This window comes from Schistosoma haematobium, chromosome 1 (genome assembly GCF_000699445.3).
Source record: "Schistosoma haematobium chromosome 1, whole genome shotgun sequence".
Classification (NCBI taxonomy): domain Eukaryota; kingdom Metazoa; phylum Platyhelminthes; class Trematoda; order Strigeidida; family Schistosomatidae; genus Schistosoma; species Schistosoma haematobium.
In genome coordinates this window covers 73,910,915-73,923,931 of record NC_067196.1, presented here as the reverse complement: position 1 = coordinate 73,923,931, position 13,017 = coordinate 73,910,915, and the positions used below count along the sequence as shown (strand labels likewise).

The 13,017-nt window shown below is 34.4% G+C and overlaps 1 protein-coding gene across 2 annotated transcripts in view; it reads right to left on the bottom strand.

Annotated features, from left to right (window-relative positions):
* Positions 1–498: 498 nt before the first annotated feature.
* The window catches only part of GCY-31_1 (Soluble guanylate cyclase gcy-31), a 32,851-nt gene continuing 20,332 nt past the window's right edge, over positions 499–13,017 (bottom strand). For both annotated transcript variants that reach the window (XM_051209657.1, XM_051209658.1), the window contains exons 7-11: positions 12,073–12,378; positions 11,484–11,573; positions 7,576–8,554; positions 5,956–6,054; positions 499–918 (exon numbers count right to left, since the gene is read on the bottom strand). In XM_051209657.1, coding sequence (XP_051075119.1) covers positions 800–918; positions 5,956–6,054; positions 7,576–8,554; positions 11,484–11,573; positions 12,073–12,378 — 1,593 coding nt within the window. In that variant the 3' untranslated portion in view covers positions 499–799. The remainder of the gene's footprint in view (positions 919–5,955; positions 6,055–7,575; positions 8,555–11,483; positions 11,574–12,072; positions 12,379–13,017) is intronic.

Sequence of the window (13,017 nt, the reverse complement as noted above, 5' to 3'; positions counted from 1 at the left end):
GGTAGTTGCGGTAAATTCCACCAGCTCTGGCAAGGTCCTTTCGAAATTGTCCTCATCTGATCCTCCACTACGTTTGTATTGCGTAACATACAACGATCTAAGGACGACGTGATAACGGTACACTACAACCAAATAAGTCCGGATCGGATGACAGTCCCCTTCGATACTCAGTTCGCCGATCAACCACCGGCCACTAGATTTTATGAATCACCATCAGAAGGAGGAGGAGAATACCAATGCTCAAGACCAGGCAGTGAGGATAGTGCCTCATTAGGAGAGGGGGCGATGTAACGGGGTTAAATCATCATTTATGGTGTTGTCAATAGATTCTGTTTTTCCTTCTGTTGCAGGGCAACCAAGAATAAATGCTTCAGAAGAAGAAGAGCAAGCTCTGCATGCACTGAACTTACATGATGACTCATAAGACTGTTTTGTGAACTACGTCTCCCTTCTGTACATAACCCGCGAATTTTAATTTTCAAAATAAACGACTGGTGGCTTCATTCCGTGTCCTTTCTCTTGGTGTGAAGTGCTCGGTTAACGTTGTGTGTTGTGGTTTCAGGTCTTTCCCGCCTGTCAGTGACTGCTGATTACACATGTCACAATTAGCCTAGCTATGAGCATGTGAACTCTAGTTTAGTTGTTGTGTTAATTAGCTTTTTGAAGAATACTATGAGCACAAGTTAGTGTCCATGCAAAAATTTATGGTTAAGATTAATTTTTTCAACGATTGAAAATGAAATTATATTGTTAAAGCCACATATTTCGTAACCACGCATCTCCTGATTCAGTAAATGTCTTAAAAGTCTTCCTCTTGTTCCATTGACGTATAACGTTTTAACCATGATCCAAGATATTCGATTGGTTCATTTGGTTTGACAATAGCCAGTTCAGTCAGTCCTAATGTCAAAGGTTCATCTGTAACATATTAGAAAAGAACAACAAACAAAAAGCAATTCTTACTAATGAATTACTGTAGATTTTATAGGCTCTATAAGCCAAGATTACCATGTTTTTGTCTTTTTTTCTTTACTTCTGTAGATATAACATTTTAATACCATTTTACAGATTAACCACATGTTTTACATTGTGTCAGAATAGTATAAAATATACATTTGATAATATTACACTAAAGCTTTCTCTTTAATCTGGCTACACTCTATGATAAGAAATTCTGATACATCTTATTACTAGATTTATTATTTTCTGTAAGAGACTATTTCAAGTATCTACTGACCAATTTCTTAAAAAATATCAGATTTTAGCTATTAATATTTAATGAGACCTATATAAGAAGTAGTCATATCTTGAATGTTGTCTTCTTTAATTTGTGGCATAGAATGTAATAGGACTTCATATGTCTTCATGACTATCCAGTGTCTCACAATAATAACGAATGAAATGAAAGTGGAAAATTTCATCCATATAAAATAAATTAACGTTGCTATGGTTAATAACAGTGCGTTGAATAGTTCATGAGATTATACTTATGTAGACAAGTGATATTACAGTGTGATAATTTTGTACTAAGGGTATCATAGTTACTATTTTATATGTGATAAAAATAAGCCTGGAGTCCTCTAGTCTAAACTAAGGAAACTTGAAGGCAACACTCGTTAACAGTAACCAATAGAGCAAGGGAGAATTTTTTACGAGGTCTTGTAAGGTCTATAAGACGATTTTATTCATTCTTCACAAACTTCGTTTGTTTTCCTTCACCATTTCAGTACCAATACTTCATTATTTACACACTTTAACCAATTGCTCACACGCGGCTTTTTACATAATTTTCATAATTGTCACTTTAATAAGTTTATTCATGAAATTATAATCTAATTCATGCTTTGAAATATGTATTTGAGTTTCTATTATAATGAAGAAGATGTACTGAAACTTACTTACGTAGGCCTGTTGTACCTCGTGGAGGAGCATAGGCCACCCACCAGTATTACATATGCAACTCTGTCCTGGGCGATTCTCTCCAGTTGCTATTCATTCTTTTGATGTCTGCTTTCAATTTCCAACTCAATCTGTCTCCTGGTGTTCCTCTTCTCCTTTTCTTTTCAGGATTCTAAGTTAGCGTTTGCCTCGTGATGTAGTTTGATGATTTTCCCTATGTATGTCCCATTCATCTCTATCATCTTTTCATAAATTCATCTTCAGCAGGAAGCTGGTTTGTCCTCTCCTACAGTAGACTGTTGTTGATGGTATCCGTCCAATGGATGTTGAGTATCTTGTATAGACAATAATTTATAAATACTTGTACCTTCTTGATTGTGGTTGTTGTAGTTCTCCAAGTTCCAGCTCCGTACAGTAGAACTGCCTTGGTGTTATTGGTACTGAAGATTGTGACTTTGATATTGGTTGAAAGTTGTTTTGAGTTCCATATGTTCTTCAATTGTAGGAATGCGGCCATTGCTGTGCAAATCCTCACCTTTACGTCTGCACCTGAACCTCCTTGTTAATCGATGATGCTTTCCAGGTATGTGAAGGATTCTACATCTTCCAAAGTTTCGCCGTCAAGAGTGATTGGATTGCTGTTCTCTGTTTTGAATTTGAGGACCTTGGTTTTCCCCTCGTGTATGTTGAGGCCTACTGATGCAGACTGCTGCTACACTGGCTGTCTTTATCTGCATCTGTTCGTGTGTATGCGATAGGAGGGCTAGGTCATCTGCGAAGTCCAAATCGTCTAACTGGTTCTGAGCTGTCCATTGTATACCGTGTTTTCCCTCAGATGTCGAGGTCTTCATAATCCAGTCGACCACCAGAAGAAAGAGGAAAGGTGAGAGTAGACAACCTTGTCTGACTCCGGTCCTTACATGGAATGCATCTGTCAGCTGTCCTCCATGCACGACATTGCACTGTAGTCCGTCGTATGAACTTCGGATAATGTTGAAAATCTTCTCAAGAACTCCATAATGTGGAAGAAGTTTCCATAACGTCCTATCTACATTGTCAAATGCCTTTTCATAATCAATGAAGTTGATGTATAGTGACGAGTTCCACTCAACTGGTTGTTCAACGATGATCCGTAGTGTTGCAGTTTGGTCTGTGCACGTTCGACCCTTACGGAATCCAGCTTGTTGATCTCGAAGTTGGGCGTTTACTGCATCTTTCATCCGATTCAGCAACACTCTGTTGAAGACCTTCCCTGGTATTGACAGTGGTGTAATGCTTCTGTAGTTTTCACATTTGCTCAGATCTCCTTTCTTTGGAATCTTGATGAGGTGTCCTTCTTTCCAGTCCATCAGCACTTGTTCCTCCTCCCAAATCTTTTTGAATAGAATGTAAATCATGTTTGTAGTTACTTCGATGTCTGACTTCAGTGCTTCAGCTGGTATATTGTCGGGTCCTGCTGCTTTCTCTCTCCTGATTTGTCTGACGGCCATTCTGGTTTCTTCCTTTGTTGGTGGGTTGACGTCTATGGGAAGACCTGTGTGTGCTGCTTCGATGTCCGGTGGATTGGTTGGAGCCGGTCTATTCAGGAGTTCCTCGAAGTACTCTACCCATCTGTTCCGCTGTTGTTGAATTTCAGTGATTGGCTTGCCTTCTTTTTTTTGACTGGTCTCTCTGGTTTACTGTATTTTCCTGCTAGTTTCTTCGTTGTATCGTGAAGCTGTTTCATATTTCCTTCTCTTGCGGCGTTTTCCGCCGTCGTTGCTAGTTCTTCCATGTATTTCTGCTTGTTGGCACTAATATTCCCCTTCACTTGCTTGTTTGCTTCTATGTACTTAGCTAGTGCTTAGACCTTTTCTGCTCGTGTTCGGCTGTTGTTAATTGCTGCCTTCTTGTTTTTCCTTCCTTTGGTCCTGTCCAGTGTTTCTATAGAGGTCCATTCCTTATGATGATGCTTCTTGAGACCCAGAATCTCCTGACACGTTGAAGTTACTGCTTCTTTGATACCTTACCAGTTGTTCTCCATAGTAGTTTCTTCTTCCTTCAGTAGATCCTGTAAGGCTTGGAACCTGTTGTTGAGAGCTATCTTGAATTCATTGAGTTTGTCAGTATCTCTAATGAAGGTAGTATTGAACCTTTGTAGTACTGTTTGTCCAGTTGTCCAGTTCTTCTTTAGCTTCAGTTTTAAGTTGGCCACAACTGGGTGGTGATCTGAAGCTATGTCAGCTCCTCTCCTGGTTCTCACATCTTCCATTGTCCTTCGGAATTTTTTATTGATGCAAATATGATCTATCTGGTTCTCTGTGGTGTGGTCCGGTGAGATCCATGTAGCCTTGTGTATACGTTTGTGTGGAAATATTGTGCCACCTATGACCAATTTGTTGAATGCACACAGATTTACAAATCTTTCCCCATTTTCGTTTCTCTCTCCCAGTCCATGTCGTCCCATAATATCTTCATATCCGGTGTTGTCTATTCCGACTTTGGCATTTAGATCTCCCATTAGAATGGTGGGGTCCTTTCTTGGGCATTTCTCTATGATTGACTGCAGCCGCTCGTAGAATTGATCTTTAATTTCGTCGTTGCTATCATTGGTGGGTGCATAACATTGGATATTATTCATTGTGATCCCCTCCTTCTTTGTTTTGAATGATGCTTTGATGATTCTGGATCCGTGAGATTCCCATCCTACAAGTGCATTTCGTGCTACTTTGGACAGCATTAGAGCGACTCGCTGAGTGTGTGGAGCATTTTCCTCTTCGTGACCGGAGTATAGCAGCATCTCTCCCTTATTTAGCCTTTGTTGTTCAGCTGGGGTTGAATGGGTTTCGCTGATTCCCAGTACTGCCAAGTTGTATCTCCTCATTTCCGTCGCTATTTGACTGGTCTTCCCCGTCTCCCACATTGTTCGGACATTTCATGTACCTATAAAAATTGTTGCTCTGGTTGTTAGAGGAGGCATCGGCTTCGTGGCTTCCGAAGGGACTCGGCTTTCACCATGAAGTGTCATAATTCTTCTAAATGAAGACCTTCTAACTCCCAGGGCAGAGTTAAAATGGTTTGAATAATTTTTTCTGGTTAGCGTTTTTTAGCGAGTTAGTTTTCTACGTGATGGGGACGCTAACCCCATGCCCAACCCTCCTCCTAAATCCGGGCTTGGGACCGGCAGTAACTCTAGAAGAGCTACAGGCTGAGTTTTCATTTATATTCCCAGCTGTTAATATATCATGTAATAATTAACTCATTCATGTCACTTACTTCACTGAATGGCCTACGGGCGGAGTTCTGTTGTTGAGAGCTATCATGAATTCGTTGAATTTGTCAGTATCTGGAAAGAAGGCTATATGTCATTTATTCACTACCAATTAGTTGTATAAACAGTTTTGCCCACTGAACTCGTTTGATGCTGATCATTATTAGTACAATTGTAATATTTTTACACAATTACGATTTTTCTTATTTTTCCATTCCTAATGATGCTTATTCATTTATTAGGATTAGTTGTAAAATAAAACTAATCGTATTTCTTTTTGAGTAATCAATTTTATTTTAAGCAAAGATGGATAGTGACTAGCAGTGGAATCTAGGACGCGCGTTTCATCCTATTTGAGACTCGTCAGCTGGATGTACCTGCATCTCAGAGTTGATGTCTATTCTGGGACTCAAACCCAGTACCGTTCGCTCCAAACGCCATCGAGTTCTCCACTTAGCTACTAAGTCATGATATCCACTTGCTTGTGCAATGGGGTTGCACTGCTAGCCATCATCCATCTTTGCTTAAAAAGCTTGTGACTTAAGGCTGTGTCGCGGCAATCCGCAAAGGATGCACATAAGCTAATAAGAGATCGATCAATTTCAGTCCTAAATAACACTGAGAAGATATATGTAAAACAACACCAAGTGAAGCAATTTTATTGTTTCACTATTCTCTAATTAATCAAAAAGTTAATATCAGAAACTGTATAATAAATGGTAATATTGAGTATGATAACTATAATCTATTTTGATTACAATATCTATGTGAATAAGTAAATTCATAAGATAATTTTGAACCCTTACATAATGAATTGAATAAATCAGATCCAGAAGAACAAAGTGAAATTGGATTCATTTGACCGAATGAATTATTTTTAATCATTTTTCTGAATTTCTCAATTTCTGAAACAGTAATTTAAAAGAAAAAGATACAATAAAATAATGTAAAGCTATAAAAATAATTTGTAGAATGAACCTTCATGAATACTTGTAAATAATTAACTATAAATTATAATTAGTGTGGGTCGTTTGAATGGACGATAGTCAATGCAGTAATAACAAAGACGAGTGAAAATGTTTTCCAGAATATCTTTTCAAATCTCTCCGAGATGTATTTAAGGTAGTGGAGAAGACTTGTTGCTGAAGTGGATGGTTTTGATGGAGATTTGTTCTCTGAGCTAGATGGTTTGGTCGTGGAGCTTTTATCGTTCTTCTGAACATCATCAGCTATGCTGCTCAGAGAACAAAACTCCGTCAAAATATATTTAAGGAATAGTTCATAACTGTCGTGAACATATAAACTTGCAAACTTTATCTTTGACAGCTGTCTTCATTTAAACGATGGGTGATGTATCAAAATATCGTCTAGAAAGTTAGTGTTATAGTGAACGTGGCTAGTTTAAATTTCAAGCAAATAATCAAATTTATTTTAAAATATTTATGTCCTATAAAAGACATGACATCTCATAGAATTTTCTTGATGTTAATTTAGACGAACAGATAAAATAATAATCAGTTATAACTTCCAGTCATGATATTTTGCATCCCTAAACTTATCAGCCTCTGATAGTTCCCTCATCAAAATTCCCTTAGATCCTATTGTGTGTGAATGTTTTATTGAAACTTAAAATCAAAGACCATTTCTGAAACTAGAATAAAACAATCTTTCTAAATTTCAAATAAACACTACTTTCATACTATGACACGAAATCTTTGGTAGGATAAGTGGAGAATCAGTGCTTAACTTATATGTAACAAAATCACTAGTATTTAAAAAATAAATAAATAGATGAGTTTGTATTACAGACTAACTTTATTTAAACAATCGACAGAAATCAGTTAACACTTAACATCTATTTTTTATTAGCATGGGATCTATTGACAGTGCACGATTACGGATCAATCAAGGATCAAAACCAAAATCGTCAGGTTTCGTAGTGAGGCAGTTACCTTTACCCTACTGATTTGGAATTCAGTGGTATATATTTCTACATACACTGGATTTAAGGAGAAGGAGGATGAAACAATTTTCTGACGCTCCATATTTTTCAACCGTTATTTAGCTATAGTTACTCAATAAAATCAACTCTAAACTTCAATAAATCTTTCTCGTTAAGAATAAAAGTGCTACAATTAGTAGAAAAACTGGGTTCAGTACTCTTTATAGACTGCCTAAAACCACGTAACATAAGGTGCATTATATACGGGATGTCAAGGCACTTTTTGCTTATGTCCATACTTCAACTTTACCAACATAATCTAATCAACTATAAGAACTAAACAAATATAACATTGGTTATCATTCACTGATCTAGTCAGTGGAAATTAATCACGCACAACTGTTATGTTAATATCGTTAATTATTGGCGAACGATTTTATGTTGATTAAGATTTTAGCTAAAGATTTTTTAAAAATAAACTCACTATGTTTTTGTTCTACTGAAGTGATATTATTAAAATTTACTGGTAACTGTTTTTGTGTGTGTTGTTGTTGTTTAGTTGAATATTCTATCTTATGATTAGTTCCTTCGAATACCATTGTTTGACATTTTTCTTTTACTTTATCATTACCATTATAATTATCATCACTACTTTCATAATCATATGAAATTATTTCTTTATTATTTAATGCAAATTTCACATCTTTTTTATATAATGATGAAAATTGTAATGAACAACATGGTAATTCATTTAGTTTTTGTGTTTGATGTTGATAATGAATTAGATTGCAATTACTTTCATTTAATCTATTGTCATTTTGTAATTTCTCATATGATTTTTCATTATTTTGTGTGACGTTTGATAGTTTAAAGTTTGGACAAATATCACCGAAGGAAATAACAGAATTATTATTACTATTATTAATATCATGATTAATAGTAGTATTAGTAGTAGTGGTAGTAGCAGTGGTAGTAGTAGTATGATGATGATGATGATGATGATGAATTGTATCATTTTGATCTGTTGCTGATAACAATGGCGCATTACTGCTTAGTAATTCTTTTTCTTTATGGTCGATTGGAATGATCACTTGATTACTATTATTATTATTATTGTTACAACTGACTATGTCTACTGAATCTGTCAATTTACTTATCATCATTTTATCATGTTTATTTAAATTTATATTATATTTTGCATTTTGTTTATTTTTATGACCTAATATTTCTTCTATATCAATTCCTGTTGAACTTTCAGATGAAATTTCATGATCTTTTTCAATAAATTCATCAATAGCATCAATTGAAGTATTATGTGATATAGTAGAATCATCTAATTCAACATTTTCAACATCTTTTTCTAAGATTTCATTAAAATCTAATTGATTTCCATATACATTATTTGACAATGTAAATTCATTACATCGACCATTCACAAAATATGTTCTCATTTTACCTTTGCCCTATAAAATCAAATACATGATTAATGTAATAACCATATTCTTTTTCTTTATTGTTAAGAAATACGAATACTAATGATTATGTATATTAAATCTAATTAAATTTCATTTCAAGATTTTCAAGATTTCAATGAGATGTAATTAGTTAGTATCCAATTAATTATAATAAATAACAATAAACGTTTAACAGATTTAATAATAGAAATACATAGAAGAAAAAAAGGTCAAACATTTATTTTCTTGAAAATAAAATTCATTTTCTTCATAATTATATAAACTAATTCGTTTAATGTAAAAAATGAACATAACAGTTTATTTTTCTATGTTTACCATAGGGTTTTATATGTTCGAGTACAGTTAGTTGTGTATTGTATTCTATCTTAATGAATTAGAGGATATAATACTGGCAATGAGGTGTACTAATAACAATGCTGATTACTTTTGAACAATTAGAAACTTTGCTTGAACGTTAGAAAAAAAAACGGTATAAAGAGTTCCAAGTTCGTATCGTGGAAATCCTAACGTAACAAATGGATCTTAATCATAGAGGACATACTGATGATCTATGTAACTCACATACCGATTCTATCATTAATTCTATTCAAGAATTTCATTTTCATGGTTCAGGAAATATGAAGATTTGTGGGGTTTTGTTCTCTGAGCTAGATGGTTTGGTCGTGGAGCTTTCGTCGTTCTTCTGAACGACATTATCAGCACAAATTTCAGATAGAAGTGAAGCGTTCGAATTCCTCATGTGGTTCACAGCTTGTCCTGTAGACCTCGATGTTTATTGGTTCTTGTTGACCTTAAACCTGTCATTATTTACTTTTTTGTTTCGGTTGTATCTCCCATTGGTTTGTTTTTTGTTCCCGTGTTTGTGCAGAATTTCCCTGATTGGTTGATAAATTGGATCGATTTCAATGTGCTTGTTGATTGCTTCTAAAAATTCTCACGCGTTTTCGGAATTCCACAAGAGCCAATCAACGTTGGGGGCTACAGGATAAGCTGTGAACCAAATATGGAGAAATTCAAACGCTTCACTTCTATCTGAAGTTTGTTCTGATGATGTCGTTCAGAAGAACGACGAAAGCTCCACGACCAAACCATTTAGCTCAGAGAACAAATCTCCATCAAACTCATCCACCTGAGCTACAAATCGTCTCCACTATCTCATAAAGATTTGTTAAAGGTCGGCTTCAGTTAACTTAATGACGCCGCTATGGTCAGAATACTCCTGAGAAAACGTGTCACGATTGAACATGAACGTCAGAGTGATTTCTTCTCTCCACTGAACCCAAGAGAAGACGGGAGCAGCAGAAGTGATTATTGGATAAGAATAAAAAATATACCGAAAAACATGGGTATTTATAGCTATTATCATTGGCTACGACATCATTATAATTGAGCCAGTCCGCAAGGAGGTAAGTTATGATATCCTCCAATCGTAGCAGTCCACGTTAATACTGTAAAAAGCTCGCGGCACTCGAACCCGGGACCTATAGGTCTAGCACGCGGACGCCGACATCCAACGGTGTTGATATTTAATTTGGGCCAATCCACGAAATTGAGCCACGGTCAACCATTAAATTACTAAAATCTCCACAAAACCCACTTCTGATAATATTTTATTTTAATATAACCAAGTTATTTCACAACTCAATTATTTTACAAAGTAAAATCTATACACTATAATGAAATATATCATTGATTGTTGTTGATAATTTTGATGACATTGTTGCTTAGTTTTTGCGTAGAATTTCTCACTAAACTATTATTGTTATTATTCAAATTCTTTTATGATTATAGATAAAATCATCCTGATAAATTGTATGGTCAACAAACTAACAGTCAAAAACAAATTTCCGAATGTTACATTTGCAATTAATCCTTTCCTACTAACTGGATTATGAATCATATGGTAAGAATGAAAAAAGATGTCGTTCAAGGATCTCGAGTTCTTCTGTTTATTTTTTTAAGATTAACATAATTAGCGATCCATTCTTGATATACATCAATACCTATCTACGTAAATCTGAAGGATGTTTCTCATGACACTTTATCAATAGTGTTGAGCTTTCCCACATTCAAAATCATAGAGTTGTTATTGCTTATATCTTGTAAACCAATGAGTGGTTCATGAAAAAATATTCTACACAATATACAGAGTATTTATTTGCCTCATTACATATGCGTTTGTAAGGATGAAAATGGTTCATACTCGACTTAATTGGAAATATGGTTTACATACAAAGAACTTTTATTTACTGAAAGATTAATGTCAATAATTTGATGACATTTTGATGTTTGACTTGTTTGAATTTTTTTATTTCCTAGTTATCTTAGTAAACGTTATTTTAATTCTTTATGGTCACTAGACTCAATAGAAGATGGTCACTCAATATTATGGATTGATTGGAGCTAGACCTGTAGATCATTAAATCCCGATCCAGTGGTCTAGAGGTTAAATGTCTTCTTGCTAGACCGAAGGTTTTAAATTTGATTTATGGTTGCAAGGTGATTCGTGGTTACTGTTTTGGAGCCCCATACTGGGACGAAACGGCCATTCAATACCTCCAGGTTTTCAATGGTTGTCTAACTTAAATGGGTTTGTGATTTCAACGAAGTCCAATCCTACTTGTATATAGGTAACTGAATGTTAAATAAGGGTAGCGAAACAGTTCATTATCACTTTGGAATTTAAACCCTCCACAATTAAACAGTCCAACTCAATATGAACATACTACCAACAATACTTAGTACTAATCTACGTCAATTAATTCAGGGTTAACAGAATGTTGGGCGTTAACATAACAATACGATAATATCAATAATTAATTACTATTCGTTTGATTTACAAAAAATAAGATTGGTCTATCAGATATGAGGAAAATGAAAAATCACTACATAAGACTAAAATATTTCAAGATTTTACCTTAACATCAATTTCGCCACGGTATTCTAAAATGTATGGGAATTCCGAAAGGTGAGCAGCAAACATTTGACTGACGTGTATTCGATCAGGCTAAAATAAAGTCATACATTTTTAAAAAGATGAATTTTTTAAATAAACAATATTATAAACAAACTGAAGTTAAGAATGTGTGAATGATGTGCTTTTTATGGTTTAATGTAAAAACTTTTGATAATCAAAAACAGAAAGATGTGTAACACATCTGAAAATTAACCTTATCAACATCTAGTCACTGATTGTTAGATTATCTTAATCTCGTACTTTTATAATTGCCAGTTGTTATCCACTACTTTAATTATCAAATGTAAGTAGTTTTTATGTGCTTACTGAGTGGTCGGGGAACTTTTTCTCTTGCTCGTCTATCTTTCAGATTTTCAGACATGCACCTCTACACAGTCCTTTAAGCATACCACGGGCCACTAACCTTGACATAAATCTATCTAAACGAAAGTTTACGGAATCGGTAAATTGCATTATTCAGAGTTGTATATGGGAATTATTGTGCCAAGTCTTTTCATATGGTATATATTTATGAAGTATTTGAACTTACCACACCACTAGACATCATTCTGCTAGCTGTATTCACTGTATCTCCAAATAAACAATATCTTGGAGTTTTATGGCCAACTATACCAGCTACAATAGGTCCAGTGTGACATCCAATAAAAAGCTTTAAAACCTCTTTTTCATCTTCATTACCAGTGTTGTCCTTAGAATCATTTGATTTTGGCCATGCTAAAGATGCATGAGTAACTTTCAAAATATTTAATGCCATCTCTGTTATATGTGCAGAATGAAAACGTGTTTTATTCGGTGCTCCAGAGACAAGCATATAACTGTCACCAACTGTTTCAACCTAAGATTAATTATAGAAAATAAAATAAACTTTAAAATATTTTACTCTTAACTATTTTTTAAGTCTTCCAAGTATTTGATCTTTTCACTAATCGATTAAAATGAAGATATACGTTAAGTAAATGAAAGTGATTCGGACATTTAGTCATTTACCAATGATCTGACTTTATTTACTTGATTAAATATACGTTGTTTCCAAAAGACTTACAATCTTGATATGTTGTATTGTACTTGAAAAGTACATTAGATTTCTTTGCTTCAAAATGTCGTGGAATTATTTTACAGAATAACATGTAAAGTATGAAAACTGCATGATTTGAGAAATTCATCATGATGTTTCTTTTAAAACTGTAATCAGTTAGGAAATTAAAGGAACATGAAAAAAAACAAATACTTGTTTGAATTGCTAGTTTTATGAAAATGTATAGTTTTAACTGTACGATTGGTACCACATAGAAGTCCAATAGTTGATACATTTTTATATAACAAAATTTGTTAAGATACAGAGAGATGTCTAGTCATTATGGCATATTAGATAAAACATATTTATTAAAATATTTTTATAATAAACTTCTCATGCGTCATTAGTAAGCGTGGCTGTAGTGTCAGTTACTATGTTAAGGCCATATAACCTATTCTA